Source organism: Arachis ipaensis, chromosome B4 (assembly GCF_059453495.1).
Source record: "Arachis ipaensis isolate K30076 ecotype BB chromosome B4, ASM5945349v1, whole genome shotgun sequence".
NCBI classification, from domain to species: Eukaryota; Viridiplantae; Streptophyta; class Magnoliopsida; order Fabales; family Fabaceae; genus Arachis; species Arachis ipaensis.
Genome location: NC_142439.1, coordinates 142,851,296 through 142,866,365, shown reverse-complemented (window position 1 = coordinate 142,866,365; position 15,070 = coordinate 142,851,296). Strand labels below are relative to the sequence as shown.

Here is a 15,070-nt window from a genome sequence, read left to right as displayed (position 1 = left end):
CATTGACAAATAAATTTTTAGTACAGTAGAATTTAAAAAATATCTATTTAATTCTACTGTTAATTAACTATATTAAATCTGTTGAATTAATAATAAAATTAAAATACAATTCTTCAATTTTTTTTTGCTGAATCAAAACCAAAAAAAAATTATTATGATGAAAACTTAATCAAAACAAATGAACTATTTTTCTATTAAAAGAATTTGAGCACAATTCTTTAAAAAAAAGCTCAACATATAAAGCATAACTATAAAAAATCGATAATTTTCTTGAAGATCCAATTTCTTTGGACATCCTCTCAACTCAATTTTTCTTTTCTTCTCCTTTTAGATATCAAATTAATTTAGGGAAAATTACACTCCCCTCTCCTGCGAGATGTTAAAATAACACTTCCCTCCCCTCTATTTTATAAATGTACATTCTCCTCCCTTCTAACTTTTAAAAAACCTCCTCTTTAATCCATTTTAAACTTTTTGTGTTAACTAATGTTAACTTTATCCATTTTTTAAGAAAAAATAAATTATTTTTTAAAAAAATACCTATTAGTAAAAATTTTATTTTTTATCATTAAATTTTGCTTACCAAAATATTCTTTAATAAATTATTCTTTTATTGATTAAATTGTATTTTTTAAAAAATTTAATAATTATATAATTTCTTTTCTAAAATACCCTTCAATAAGTTTTTAATTATTAAATTATAATTTTACCAAAATTTTCGTTAACAATTTTTTTATATTTTACTATTAATTTTTCGATATCTATATATATTATTTTAATATTAAATAAAAAATTTTAGTAAGATTATTTTTCAATATTAATATATATTAATTGTTATATATATTAACAGTGGTAAGATTTTTTTATTTAATATTAAAATAATATATATTGATATAAAAAAATTAATAATAAAAATAAAAATAATTGTTAACAAAAATTTTGATAAAATCACAATTTAATAATTAAAAAAATATTAAAGGATAGGTATCTTAGAAAACAATAATTTAATTATTAATTTTTTTAAAAGTATTTTAATAAAAATCAATTTAATCAATAAAAAAATAATTTATTAAAAATGTATTTTAGTAAGTAAAATTTAATGATAAAAAATGAATTTTTTGCTAATAGGTATTTTTTTAAAAAATAATTTATTTTTTTAAAAAAATAGATAAAGTTAATATTAGTTAACACAAAAAATTTAAAATGGATTAAAAAAGAGATTTTTTAAAAGTTAGAAGGGAGGAGAATGTACATTTATAAAAGAATAATGCTAGGGGTTAGTAACTTTTGTGATTTGTAGCCATCAAATAGCTATCGATGATGGTTTTAATAGTGTGAGATTAGTGTGAAATTTTATCCAATGACTCATTTTTTTGTTGATTATATGCTGGCCAAAATTCAACAAAGTTGCTGACCCCTATACTTTTCCTTTATAAAATAGAGGAAAAGGAAATGTCATTTTAGCATATTGGAAAAGGAGAGGAGTGAAATTTTCACATTAATTTACTGTTGTCTGTCATTAAAATGGCTAGGCCTGAAATCCAGAATGAGATAAACTCAAAACATTTATTAGAGAAAAAGAAATGTAAGAAAAATAGCACACGTGGAAGGTAGGTAGCATAGAATATTCCAGGTGTAATACTCTAGTAGTACTTTTCAGTTAACACCTGAAACTGAAGAAGAAAGAAACCATGCACATCATCATCATCATCATCATTTTCATCGCCCACACTTCCGTTTCCATCCTTTCAACTTTCAACAATTAAGTCAACTAAAAGTCTAAAACAATACCTTACTGTCCTCCCTCTGGAACCTTCGCATCCTTTTCTCCGCCCACCTCAGCTGCGTCCTCAGTTTCACGTTCCTCTTCCCAAATTACTTTCCGCCGATCCTGCTTTTTCTCAATGTGTTGATCCAATTAGGATTTCAGTTCCAGTTAATTTCATCTTCTGAATTCGGTAAAGTTGTTATTAGAAAGGATGAGTAGCGTGTTCGAAGGATATGAACGACAGTACTGCGAGCTTTCTGCTAATCTATCAAAGAAATGCACTGTAGCTGCTTCTCTTGATGGAGGTAGGTAGTTAATTAAAGTTCTTCTTCATCCTTTTTTTTCTTAATATATTTTATTAGAATAATTCCTTTACGTTTCTGATTTTTATTGATTTGGTTATGTGTTTGGTACTTCTAGGCGAATTAGCTCCATTATTTTATTTTTTTTTAGCATCAAATATGTGAGATGTGTTTACAACAAAATAATTGATTTTTGAAAGAATAAGCCACAATATGGTTGAATGTTTCAAAAGTGTATAGAATCTAAATTTCGTAGGGTACCTGATAGGGTATTAAATTTAAACCTCTGTATGTAGGTGATTTTGTTATACTTATTTCACGAGACAAATTGCCATACAAGAAAAGTATTGGATTATAGAATATTCATCATAGAATGTCTTAATTTCAAACTGGCAAATCATCAACATGTTTTAATCTTATGAACAATAGGAGGAATCAATGAAGTTTGTGATTTTTATGCTAGAGTAATATATTCTGTTTCTGTTGAATATGCAGAGCAAAAGAAGCAAAAGGTTTCTGAAGTAAAGACTGGAATTGATGAGGCAGAAGCTTTGGTACTCTCACCACTCTCGTTTTACTTTTTCCTCTCTTTTTGGTTAAAAATCTGCCTTAATTTCTCATATTCTCTAAGATTCGGATTCCATGGTGTATCTGAACTTGTAGATTCGAAAAATGGACCTTGAGGCAAGAAGTTTGCAGCCGAACGTTAAGGCCGTAGTTCTTGCTAAGTTGCGGGAGTATAAATCAGATCTGAACAATATTAAAAGCGAAGTTAAGAAAATTGTAGCGGGTAACTTGAATCCTTCTGCTAGGGATGAGTTGTTGGAATCAAGCATGGTATATGTTGTGACGGTATGATTCATTTTTGACATCGCTTTACACATGCACACACATTTCAATTTCATGTGAAAGTCACCATTATGATGCAACAATTTGGAGTTGCAGCCATTTATGTGTCCCTTTCAGTAAGTATGGAACAAAGTTAGTTATCCATAGCATCTTATGTCCTTATACTGAGCTTATATCGAACTTTCATTTCTGAACACTGCTTTTCTTGGATTGGCGCTGTCAAATCTGATGCCAGCTGCTAATGTGACTCTAATAGGCATCAGCTGATCAAAGAGAAAGATTAATGGCATCAACTGAGAGGTTGAACAAGTCTGGTGACAGAATTGAGGAAAGTAGAAGAACAATGTTTGAGACAGAAGATCTTGGGGTTTCTATTCTTCAAGATTTGCATGCACAGCGACAGTCTCTACTGCATGCAAATAACACGGTAGTGTTTAACTTTCTTGAATAACTAACGATTTGTCTGCGTTTTTTTTTTGGTAATAAGTTAGGAAAGCTTTCAAGTATACCGGTATACCGGTGTTTCAGTAAATTTTTATCATTGATCTTAATTATATATATTATATATATTTTTTATAATTAAGATCAATGGTTAAAAATTACTAAAACACTGGTGTACTGGTACACTTGAAAGTTTTCCAATAAGTTATATTTTAAGAACTCTACACCCTGAAATAAAAGCTTAGGCAGTATTTTGACTTTTATCTCTGGGATTTGACTCTCATGTGGCATTTGTATAGTGTGTTTCTAGTTTCTTAACTTTATTTGGGGTTGAAGTATATGCTCTTCTGTCTATTGATGGTTATGTCATCTCATGCAGCTTCATGGAGTAGATGATAATGTAGGCAAGAGCAAGAAAATTTTGTCCAACATATCAAGAAGGATGAGCAGGAACAAGTGGATTATTACCACCATTGTTATTGTCATGGTTCTTGTTATAGCCTCGATCCTGTACTTTAAACTTTCTAAGTAGCCAATGCAGGCCCAGTTTTCTTCCCTGGTCGTTGAGTGCTTGGGAAAAGATGCTATGTTGGGCAACGGTATAAGAAAATTTGGTGGCGTTTTCTTCTTTGAAGTGTATGATTATTGACGAGAGTATGCTGGTTTTGTAATATATGAAAATTTGCTTTCTTTTTTGTGTAACTAGTGTCATATCTTTCTAAAATGGTATTACTCTTGTAATATCATTCCCCCAAAAGAGGTTCAAAATTATCAAATTGTTTTCACTTGCCAGTTCCCAGCTAGTTTTCCACTTAATAATGTGCCTAGATTTTAATACATCGAATTCAGCAATAAAAAAAAGATAAATTTCAGGTTCTAGCTTCTACTTATCAGTGCAATAAAAAAAATTAAAAAAAATAAATAGATAAAATCAACAATTCTCATTTCGATGAGTTTCAAACAGCATGAACAACTTTATGGCGGTAACATGCATTGATTTCTGAAAGCCTTCAATAGTAAGGACAATCCAACAATAATTGCAACAAAACTATTGCTTGTTCCTGGCTAGTATTTACAATAGTGTCAAAAATCAGGAATTTGGAAGATTCCCTGTGGACAAATCTGCAGCAGAAATGAACTAGAACAATAAACTATTTGCATATCATTAATTGTGATACTTATGCTGTTAACTACGTATAATTAGGAATTAACTATGCATCAACAATATATTGACTGCTGTAGCTTTCATGCATCCACCCAACTACAGCCAGGAGTTTTTCTTGCTCCACTGGCTAACATGGCTTCCCTCATCTCGTTCGCTTCAACCGGTCGGCCGGCAGCAACATAGATGTCACGGAGAAGAATATAGTATCCCCCTTCATCCGGCTTCAACTCCAATAATTTCTTTATAACCTTCTCTGCTATTTCTACATCACCATGAATCCTGCAAGCACCAAGCAGTGCTCCCCAAATCACATCATTGCAGGGAATAGGAATGCTTGTAAGGAGATCATATGCCTCCTGTAGCCTCCCGGAACGTCCCAGCATATCCACCATGGCACCGTAGTGCTCAATCCTTGGTTCAATTCGATACTCTCTTTTCATGCTCTCAAACAGCCTAATCCCTTCATCAACCAAACCCTTATGAGTATATGCAACTAAAAGCGCCAGAAGTGTCACCCCATCTGGCACAACCCCAGAACGAATCATCCACTCAAACAACCCAAATGCATCATCGGCATTACCATGGTTTGCGCACGTAGAAATCATTGTGTTCCATGTGATCAAGCTTCTCCTCCTCATGCCGTTGAATACATGCCACGCCATCTCCAAGCATCCACACTTCCCATACATATCGATCAGGGAATTGCAGAGTGCAACCATCCACATAAACCCATTCTGCTCTATGTACTCATGCACCATCCTCCCTGTCTCTATGTCTCCCGAATTTGTGCAAGCCGAGATCACGCTCACCATGGTAACCTCATCCGGCCTCACCTCAGTATGCCTCATCTCCCAAAACAACTCCAACGCTTCCTGTGGAAGCTTGGCCTGGGAATACGCGGATAACATTGTGGTCCACGAGACTACATCCCTCTCAGGCATTTCATCAAACACCCGTCGCGCAATTTCTAGCTCCCCTGCTCTTGCGTGTGCTACAAGTAAGCCTGACCAGGATACAACATCAACCTCTAATCCCACTCTTAAAGCCTCCTCAAACACCCTCCTTGTCGTCAAACTCATCCCCTTTGCTGCATAAGCATGTAACAATGCATTCTGCACATAAAGGTGGCAGCAAAATCCGGCCTTCAAAACGGCACCGTGTACTGAACTAGGAAGGAGGTTGGTCTTGGAGGTGGATTTAAGCAAGAAGGTGAAGGAAAACCCATCTGGAAAGATACCCTTTTGGCGCATAAGGTTAAAAAAATAGGTGGGATACAAAGGGATGGAAGTGGTGTTGGAGTGGCCACGGATCAGAAGGTTGTAGAAGAAGGTGGTGGTTGGTTGAGGCATATGATCAAACATGCGGTGGGCATAGGACAAGTCCCCGAAGGGCGACACTGCAGCGAAGCGGAAGAGCTTGGCAAGGACGAGGGGATGGTGATGGAGGGAGGCGCAGAAGGCGCGGGCATGGAGGACCTTGAGGTCTCGCATGGAAGTGCAGGTTTCTGCCATGTGGGCAAGTGTTGATGCAAGTATGCCATTTTGCATTGTTTTTGAGGTAATATGGTTAGTACTCTCTATGGAGGATTGGAGGATAACTGATTAACTGTAACATTCTCAATTATTAATCATGTTTGGGGAAGACACTGAGGTCTTTAGTTGTTGCCTCTTGTTATATTTTATAACAATATGATTGCAGGCTTGCAGCATTCATGAAACTGGTAATGATTGAGTTCCAAGTTCACAATTACACTGGAACTATAGGAACTATTTCTTAATTAGTTAATATTAGTTAATTTTAGAGTTTAAATTTAAAATTTAAAGTTAAAAATTTCTGATTAAAAATAAATAAAATAAATTTAAAGATGTTAGCTAATGTTGGTTAAAAAACATTACCTAGCATTACTGCTTCAACAAGTGCTACCTTCTTCCCTTATAAAACAAGGTGAGTTCTATGGTGCCTTTGTTATGGTGCCTAAATTGCCTAACTTCCCTTTTAAAGTAAAAAATAAAATATTTAAAGTAAAAAGTAAATCATGTAAAATTTATTAAATATTATTTATTTACCTTTTTTAGTAACTTAGGTACAAAGTGATAGGCACCATAGCATTCACCATAAAACAATTGAACCGATTTTCATGTTTTCTTTTTTGACAAATACTAACCAATTAAATTCTACTCGATGATACTATCACAAAACTTTTTGTACTAAACAGCATTGTATCGACTTATTCTAAAGTAATTCATATTTTAAATATAAATTACTAAGGCAATTATTAGTCACAATCCTATTATACATACTGACTTTTTTAGTAAAATTAACCCTAATCCAACAAAACCCACTTATATAATGCGCACGTGAAATCACGTCATTCTTTTTCGTGTTTCTTTTTCTTCTTCTTCTTCGCGTTCCTTTTCCAACGTTTGTATCCCACGTTCCTTTTCTTTATCCTCCTCCTCCTTCTTTTTCTCCTTCTTTGTGTTCTTCCACATTTTTCTGCGCGTTCCTTTTTCTTTTTGTATTAACCAGCATTTGTATGGATTTATTCTAAATTAATTCATATTTTAAATATAAATTACTAAGACAATTACTAGCTAATGGGGCTATGTAAGTACATCTAATTAGGAATTCTTGTCCGTGTATATATAATATATTACATAGCAAAAAATTTACTCCCTTTAGGAAAAATTTCATCTCACAGTGAAAACATCGACAAAAAGAAAAATATATAAAAATAGAAAAACCTAAACTCTATTTCATTGTACATTGTAGTGTCCAATATTTTCTTTTTATGACACGAAGGTATACAAACACATAATTTGTGTCCTTCTTAAGAGGTGGTACACAAATTTTGGGACATACACACCACTTTCAGCAATATTTTTCCAACAATATCCTGAACGTAGTTTCAACGGTGGTAGGATAGTGGTTATGATGTAAAGACAAAATTGACATTTTAGTAGAAGATTAATTTGTGTATTGTGTCCTGTTCTTCATTACCAAGCAAGAGTAGAAATATTGTGTATTTTGTATCTATGTACCTAGCATCTATGTCTTTGTGTCAATACCTCATCTCAGGGTGCGCACTAGACAAACGCAACCCAGGCTAGCAAAAGAATTAAAGAATTTTGGTGTTAAGTAACTCTGTACTCAGAGGACCTTCTTCCTCACAAAGTATAACTTCAAATGCAATAGTTGAAAACCAGCCACAGACAAGCAAACCAATAATGAAAGTAAGCTGAACGTAAACATCTTCTTGTTCGTCATTTTGTTAAGTTCTTGCATCTGTTCTTCCCTACAAAAGACATTTGGGGAAAACACTTTCATTATGATGAATAAAATTAGAAAGCCACTAGAAGTGGTAAAATAATGAAGTGTTTGGATAATGTGAACGAGATGTTATGCTCAGATCTCATTGCTGTTAATGTACCCAAGAAAAATAAAAAGGCATAAAATAGAACCTTATTATCTACTATGTAAAACAACTTCCTTCCTCACCTTGCTTAAAACTTTCATGTCAAGTTGCTTATTTGATTGCATCCCTAAGTGCTTTCTTGGTAGAACAAAAACAAAACTAATAGTATAACAAATGTAGGGAACAACATGGATCACTATTGTAAGTATAGTTGATAGAATTACAGTGCAGTTAAAATGGTCTTTCAGAGTGTGTATGCACAATGTTTGGACTAATATGCATAACAATATATTTCATATAATTTCCATAAAGGAATGTTTAAAGCCAAAACACCTTTTTCATACAAAGTTTTTAAACATAGAAACATTTTATAGAAAACCAAAAAATGCCAAGATCAATATGCTTATAGGATGAAGTCATGAACATTAATACCTTTTACGAAGATAAAGCATCTCATAGTGGATGTTCGAGAGAGTATCAAATAACTTCTTCAACTCGAGTTCCATTGCCTAAGAAGAGGAGAACCAACAACACATTAGAAAACATGCAACCATACAAGGCTACACTGATTATTAAGCATCTGGTATAGAAATGCCAGATATTTCACTGCATTTTAATCAGTCATAACATAAGAGAGAACTAATCATGCTGACTTGAAAGAATTCCAAATGATCCCTCTCCAACCAATACAATACCAATCACACATATACATGAAATGCTAGCTCAAGGAACATCAAGTATGTTTGATTTCCCTGCTCCAGTCCCCGAAATCAATTTCATCACCTCAGAATTGATTCTGGATTCTCTCCATCTTGTCTGGTTTAAATCCAGGCTGTGTTAGAATCAATTCTGAGAGATGGAAAGATAGTTTGGATGCTATCAAACAGAAATCACTATACATTAAAATCAACTCTAACTACATCAATTCCTAAGGGATCTATTCTGCTTCCTAGAATCAATTCCATAAAACTAAAAACAAATTAGGTACACTTACTTCAACATGTCCTTTTTTAGCAACCTTGGACCAGTCTTTGATAGCGACCCCACTTTTCCAGTCAAAATCAATGATCAAAGTTACAGCCGGACTGTGATCAATTGCCCAAAAACAAGCGGTGTAGTCACCAGCCTCTTTGGAATTAAACCAAAAAGTACCAGAATCCACTGTTTCAGCATAGTGATAACTGATCCCTCGAGGTGAACTCACCTGCCCCAACATTGCAAATAAAACAAAATATTATTATAACAATAATGCTATATAAACAACTCACATTTGTATTTTCGTCTACTACTACTACTACTGTTTAAATCAGGTTTTCTGAGACAATTTGAAAAGAAATTAAAGAAAGAGAAAGAAAAGAAAAAGATCATGTCCCAAAATAATCACTTTCTTTTTTCTCTTATAAGTTATAACCTTCCAGATTAGTGATTACTACTACTCAGGATGTAATTAAATAATCTTAGCTATGTTAAAAAAATTGATCATAATTAAAATGCTTCTCAGCAAAAAAATTAAATAAAATCTTGACGTAAGTTCAAAGAACCGCAGGTACAGAATCTGAAATTGAAGATATACATGAAAAAAAAGAAAAGTAAAGGCTAGGGTTTTGCAATTGAGTGAAGGAAGAGCAATACCCTGACAGTGATCTTGTGAGAATTGGGTATGGGATACCCTTCGTTTGGGTTAACAATGATGTAATTGCCGACACTCATGGCATTGTCGCTGATTTCCTCCGATATGCACTTCGTGTGCCCCGATTTCAGCTCCAACTGCACCGATTCCACCAAGCTGCAAAGTAACAACGAAGGTGCAACAACCACTATAAGGAGAAGAAGATGATGATGATGACGATGAATAGAATTCCACATTTTGTTGGGGAAAAAATGGATTGAATCTTCCGCTCGAATTTTCGAGGTTCGAGAGAGTGGTGATGAAGAGTTGAACGGCGGGAATCGAAACGGCGGGAGCCAAGCGAAAAAGATTTTAGAAACCAGTTTTTTGAAGCTAACCGTCAGCAAGAAAAGTTATTACCCAACTATTACTTCTTTTTTTTTTTTTTTTTTTCTCTAAGCAGAAGGCTTTGACATTTGATTATATGTACAATATGTCTTTACTTAAGAAAATTTAGATCACGAAATTAATTTTATAAAAATGATATTCGTACACCAAAATCAGCTATTAAAATTAATTTTTAATGTATTTATATATAAATATATGTATAGTTTAATTTATTTTCAATATGTATTTAAATTCTAATATGTATTTTAGTGTCCACGCAGCATAGTTCTTAATTTTATACTCATAAAAAATAATCTCTAAATGCAAAATTAATTTTGTTCAATTGATAAGTAAATTTATCGACATTTTTATTTGATTTAAAGCAAAAATTATAAGTTATGATAACCTAATAATTAAATGACGTAATAACCTATTTGAATTAGTTATGTGATCGGCTTATTCTTTCACTTAAACAAAGGTCAAATGTCTGAATTTTGCTTTGTATATGTAACAAAAGACCTTTAAATAAAATTTAAATTGAGTCACCCAAAAAAAAATAGAATTTAAATTGGCGCTTGACCTGGTAACTGGTAAGATAAAAATACCTTTAAATAGAATTTAAATTTATCCTTGACCTGTCAAAAGGGTGCAACAAAAAAAAATTCTAAATTTATAAAATTCCATCTATTAAGAAATCAAATTAAATTCTTTAAAAAACCAAATTGAGTTTTACACATTAGGTTTATATGAATTAACAATTAAAATTGTTATAGTAATGTTTAACTATGTAAATAATATTTACAAAAATTTTAGCTAAAATTTAGTAAAAAATATTGTGGTGGAGGTAGGATAAAAAATAAATTGAAAATTTTGATAGTTCAAGACATTCAAATGAGACATCATTCTTCCAAAATAGCACAACAAAACATTAGGTGATCAAAATCATTCTTCCAAAATAGCACAACAAAACATTGGGTGATCAAAATTCAATTGATTCGCTTATACATGATAATGAAAACAGAACCAAGAAGACGAACAACGAACACTAAGGTAAGTGCACATAGTGCATACTGCCTAATTGCCTTTTAGTATATTATATGGCTTCCAAAGCTTGCAGAACATCAGCCTTCAAATCCTCAAAATCTTCAACTCCAAAGCTGAAGCGAACCAAGTTGTCATTAATACCATACTTGGCCCTTTCTGACTGAGGAAGATCCCTGTTCCACAACACATGAAACCCTTAATATACATCAATAACCAAACCTTATCTTAAAATAATATTTCATTAATTTGACACCAAGAAGCTTCAAGCAAAAGGAACAATTAGAAGGAACGACAATGCTAGTATAATCTACGATATACAGTGCATCATACACATAATATATTAACCATTCAAAATACGCAAGGGATAAGTGTTGATCATTAATATGACAACTTAAAGAACAAATTCAAATGAGTACCAGTAAGACATGATAGCAGGTTGATCCACAATGCTCTCACAGCCTCCAAATGAGGGTGCAATATATGGGATTTTCAGTGCATCAACAAATTTTATGGTGGTTATTAGATCTCCATCAATCTGCATGATTAGCGATGGAATTATCAGTGTTTGTCAATAAGGTTATTAACACCACACAATTATAGAGAATGTTATTACTGGTTTCAACCACAGATTTGGATAGCAATCATCACCTCAAAACTGACAACACCACCAAAACCAGTCATCTGCCTCATGGCAAGCTGATGTTCAGGATGACTTGGCAAGCCTGGATAGTACACGTGCTTCACCTGCCAATGTATTGTTTTATTAACGCCAGTTAACATCAAATGCAGAACTTAGCATGTCGTTCTAGAATCAGTTATATTATATATGATTATAGTAGCATCATTCCGGATTTGTGAAACACTAAAGTGTCACATATAATTATATGTGTAATTGTATATGATGATAATTACACACTATACACGCAATAAACAACTTATCTGAACTTTCTTTTTTACAAGAAATGAAAAGTGAAATAACACAGGGAAGAGCCGGTGGAAGAACACATACATATTTGCTTCCGGCGTATGAGAAAAACAGTTATAAAAAGAACAATTAATTAAAAGAACACGACAGATTCGTTGGTTTTGGGAGAAGAAAGGATGCCAAATATTTATGGCAATGTGTTTTTATGCCATTGTATGGTGGATTTGGATGTAGCATAACTCATGCATCTTTAATACAAGGGTTTCCGGCAAGCAAAATTTCTCGGCTAGGATCAAGCCAGACGTTGTAATATCAACAGAATCATACCTTGGGATGTTCCTCTAAAATTTTGGCCATCCTGAATGCTGTTGAATTCTGCTGCTGTACACGAAGATGCAGGGTTTTCAAGCCTCTAATGAATAGGTATGCAGCATTCTGTGAATACATTTGCACTATGTCAGGGAAGTTATCAATTACATATTCTTCACTGCAAGCATACACCACAAACTAGGGCTCTGCACTGAAGAGATGACTAACCGGATTAAGAGTACCACCCAAAACATGATGCAAAGTACGAACTTGTGAAACCAACTTATCTGGACCACTAATGTAACCACCAAGGACCTGAAACAAAGGGAAAAAATTTCCTTGATGCTTAATAATGAATATATAAAATGTACAATGTCTGCATCGATGTCTACCACCAAATTGGGTTTGAAAGAGCAAACTAACTAACATCATTATGACCCCCAATGTACTTTGTTGCAGAGTGCAAAACAAGATCAGCACCAAGGGAAAGGGCCTTCTGGTTCAAAGGTGTTGCAAATGTACCATCAATGCAGACCAAAGCCCCTTTTTTGTGACAAATCTCAGAAACCAGCTTAATATCAACACATCTGAGGAAAGGATTGGTAGGAGACTCGGTGAAGAATAGAGACACCTGCACAAATGCACAATACAATGTGAAGTCTAGAACATCAAATAATTCCAAATCTAAGATAGAAAATCCACAGAAGGAGATCAACTATTCTCTCCAACACTAACATTGTTCTCCTCCAATGCAGATTCCAAGGCTGCAACATCTGCTGGATCTATAACAGATGCCTGCTCATCAAATTGAAAATTTATTAGAACTATAAATAAGATATTTACAAATCTGAGAATAATTATGAAAGCAAAAAAGGCACGTGCTCCCCGTGCAAACAACTTAAGCAACCTTTACAATCACAGCGACATAAAATAGCAAAACAAAATACATTCAGATCTCCAAATAAGTGTGATCATGCACCTTGATTCCCATCTTTGGAAGCACAGTCTCAATGAATATTCTAGTCTTCCTGTAACAATCCGTAGTGGTCACAAGATGTCCCCCAGCTGGAACTAGTGCCATCAACAAAACTGTGCTTGCACACATCCCAGACGCCATTATCAAAGTTGATTCGGCCCCCTCCAGTGCACTGGTTTATAAAGATAATATACCTCATTAAATGCCAATAATAACACATTAACATGTAAAAGCACTGCAAGATCATGATCGAATCAAACACACAAACCTTAACTTCTCCTCTAAAACTATTGTTGTCGGATTTCCATATCGCCCATATTCAAAACTAAATTGGCGTTTCTCCTGCAACAAAAACAGATGACAAATTTATCAACCCTAATAATTGAAAATTTTTCTATTACATAATTCTTTCAACATGAAAACTTCATGAAGTAGAATGAAGCTTTGAACAATTGGAAGTATAGTACCTTGAAATCAATGAGATCAGCGGTTTTCTTAAAGAAGTAAGCAGAAGTGTTCACCACAGGGGTGGTAATTGCATCAGTTACAATACCCCTACCTAATCTTTCAGCTGCATAAAGCCCAATGCATCACCAAGTAATTACATTAACAACAACATCAAAGCATCTTATACATTATGTAAACAAGTTACAAAATATTATCAAACATCATTATAGAAGCAAGCTTGATTGAAAATCATATATAATAATCACAAACGATTAATATTACAAAATGAAAACTGAATAATTATACAAAAAAGTGAAAGAGAAAAATGTTCACGTACCGGCATGAATCGCCATGCTTCCATCGGATTTCAAAAAAGAATAACTAGAACTATCAACCGAACCACTGAACTGTACAGGCACAGCTCCGTTTCCGCCAGCACCGGCGGAAACGTTATCGTCGGCGGCGATCTCAGCTGAGATCGCCGCCGAGGTGGCGGCAGCGTCAACGGCGGATGCCGCTGGAGCGCTGCCGCCGGATGAGTCGGCAGCTGGTGCATTTGACCAAGATGCGGCGACGATCTGAGCGAGGCCGATGTTGCTGCAGTTGCGGCGAGCCTTGGTGCTGAGCTGGCGATGGAAGTTTGGAGGGAAGCGGAGGATGAGGGCGGAGGGACCGTAAAATGCGGCAGAGTTGAGGCGGCGGTTGAAGGAAGGCGGAGGTGCGGAGAAGTCGGGATTGGAGCGGCAGTTAAGGGCAGAAAAAAGCTTGTGAGAAGTTGGAGCTGCCATCTTTTCTTTTTTCTCTTTTTTTTTTTTTTCTTGTTGTTTTTGGATCTTTGTTTTTTGGGGAGAAGGATGAAAATTTTGGTAAGGTTGTCTGAATTGGAAGAAAGTAAAGCTTATTATAGAAGGGTTTAGGGGTGGTTGATGGAATGGATCTTAAGTTTGTCGCTATTAGCAGCCACTTCTACTCCAACTTGTCACAGTGAATCACACACTTGGATTCTGACTCAAAACTCAGCGCACTACTATTGCAGTATTGCCTTTGAAGTTTGAACAAGTATATTAATTATTAAATAAATAAATATAGCTGTTGCATTTTGATTGGCCATTGTTTAGGGATAATTCATCTTGATTTTGTGCTCTCTCCAAAATAAAGTACAATTTTTATTAATTTGTATCCTAAAAATATAAGTTAAATATATCATAAAAAAATATTTTATAAAAATTATTATAAAAATTATTTTTTATATTTGCAATATATTAAATATTAAAAAATTTATTATTATATTTTTAAAATATATTTTTAAATACAAGTTATTAAATCTAATAAAATAATAAATATAAATAGAATAAATAATAAAATTAAATGTAAGTATTTATATATATAAAATTTTATTAACTTAATTTTAAAAATACAAGTTAATTTTAAAA

General features: G+C 33.7%; 3 protein-coding genes and 1 pseudogene across 5 annotated transcripts; 1 reads left to right on the top strand and 3 right to left on the bottom strand.

Annotated features, from left to right (window-relative positions):
* Window positions 1-1,619: 1,619 nt before the first annotated feature.
* On the top strand, window positions 1,620-4,049 carry LOC107635352 (vesicle transport v-SNARE 13). Its single transcript, XM_021122044.2, has 5 exons — window positions 1,620-2,073; window positions 2,566-2,624; window positions 2,734-2,922; window positions 3,176-3,346; window positions 3,740-4,049. The coding sequence occupies exons 1-5, from the start codon at window positions 1,980-1,982 to the stop codon at window positions 3,890-3,892; spliced, it is 666 nt and encodes a 221-aa protein (XP_020977703.1). The 5' UTR covers window positions 1,620-1,979; the 3' UTR covers window positions 3,893-4,049.
* A 285-nt stretch (window positions 4,050-4,334) lies between these two features.
* On the bottom strand, window positions 4,335-6,272 carry LOC107635350 (pentatricopeptide repeat-containing protein At5g48910 pseudogene; annotated as a pseudogene). The gene has a single exon (XR_015880571.1). The product of XR_015880571.1 is annotated as a pentatricopeptide repeat-containing protein At5g48910 pseudogene (transcript).
* Window positions 6,273-7,193: 921 nt separating this feature from the next.
* On the bottom strand, window positions 7,194-9,945 carry LOC148569495 (transmembrane emp24 domain-containing protein p24delta7-like). Its single transcript, XM_088483577.1, has 4 exons — window positions 9,573-9,945; window positions 8,935-9,144; window positions 8,373-8,449; window positions 7,194-7,820 (listed from the first exon to the last, which is right to left on the bottom strand). Exons 1-4 carry the CDS (start codon window positions 9,804-9,806, stop codon window positions 7,676-7,678), a joined length of 666 nt encoding a protein of 221 aa, XP_088339703.1. The 5' UTR covers window positions 9,807-9,945; the 3' UTR covers window positions 7,194-7,675.
* An 896-nt stretch (window positions 9,946-10,841) lies between these two features.
* On the bottom strand, window positions 10,842-14,674 carry LOC107635351 (cystathionine gamma-synthase 1, chloroplastic). Of its 2 annotated transcripts, XM_088483576.1 has the most exons (12): window positions 14,186-14,623; window positions 13,975-14,104; window positions 13,658-13,761; window positions 13,459-13,532; window positions 13,194-13,362; window positions 12,950-13,009; window positions 12,642-12,845; window positions 12,443-12,529; window positions 12,233-12,340; window positions 11,629-11,724; window positions 11,397-11,515; window positions 10,842-11,153 (listed from the first exon to the last, which is right to left on the bottom strand). In XM_088483576.1, exons 1-12 carry the CDS (start codon window positions 14,423-14,425, stop codon window positions 11,030-11,032), a joined length of 1,515 nt encoding a protein of 504 aa, XP_088339702.1. In that variant the 5' UTR covers window positions 14,426-14,623; the 3' UTR covers window positions 10,842-11,029. The 2 variants fall into 2 exon arrangements, with proteins under 2 accessions (XP_088339702.1, XP_016194301.3); XM_016338815.3 differs by having other exon boundaries at window positions 13,975-14,674.
* Window positions 14,675-15,070: the final 396 nt, after the last annotated feature.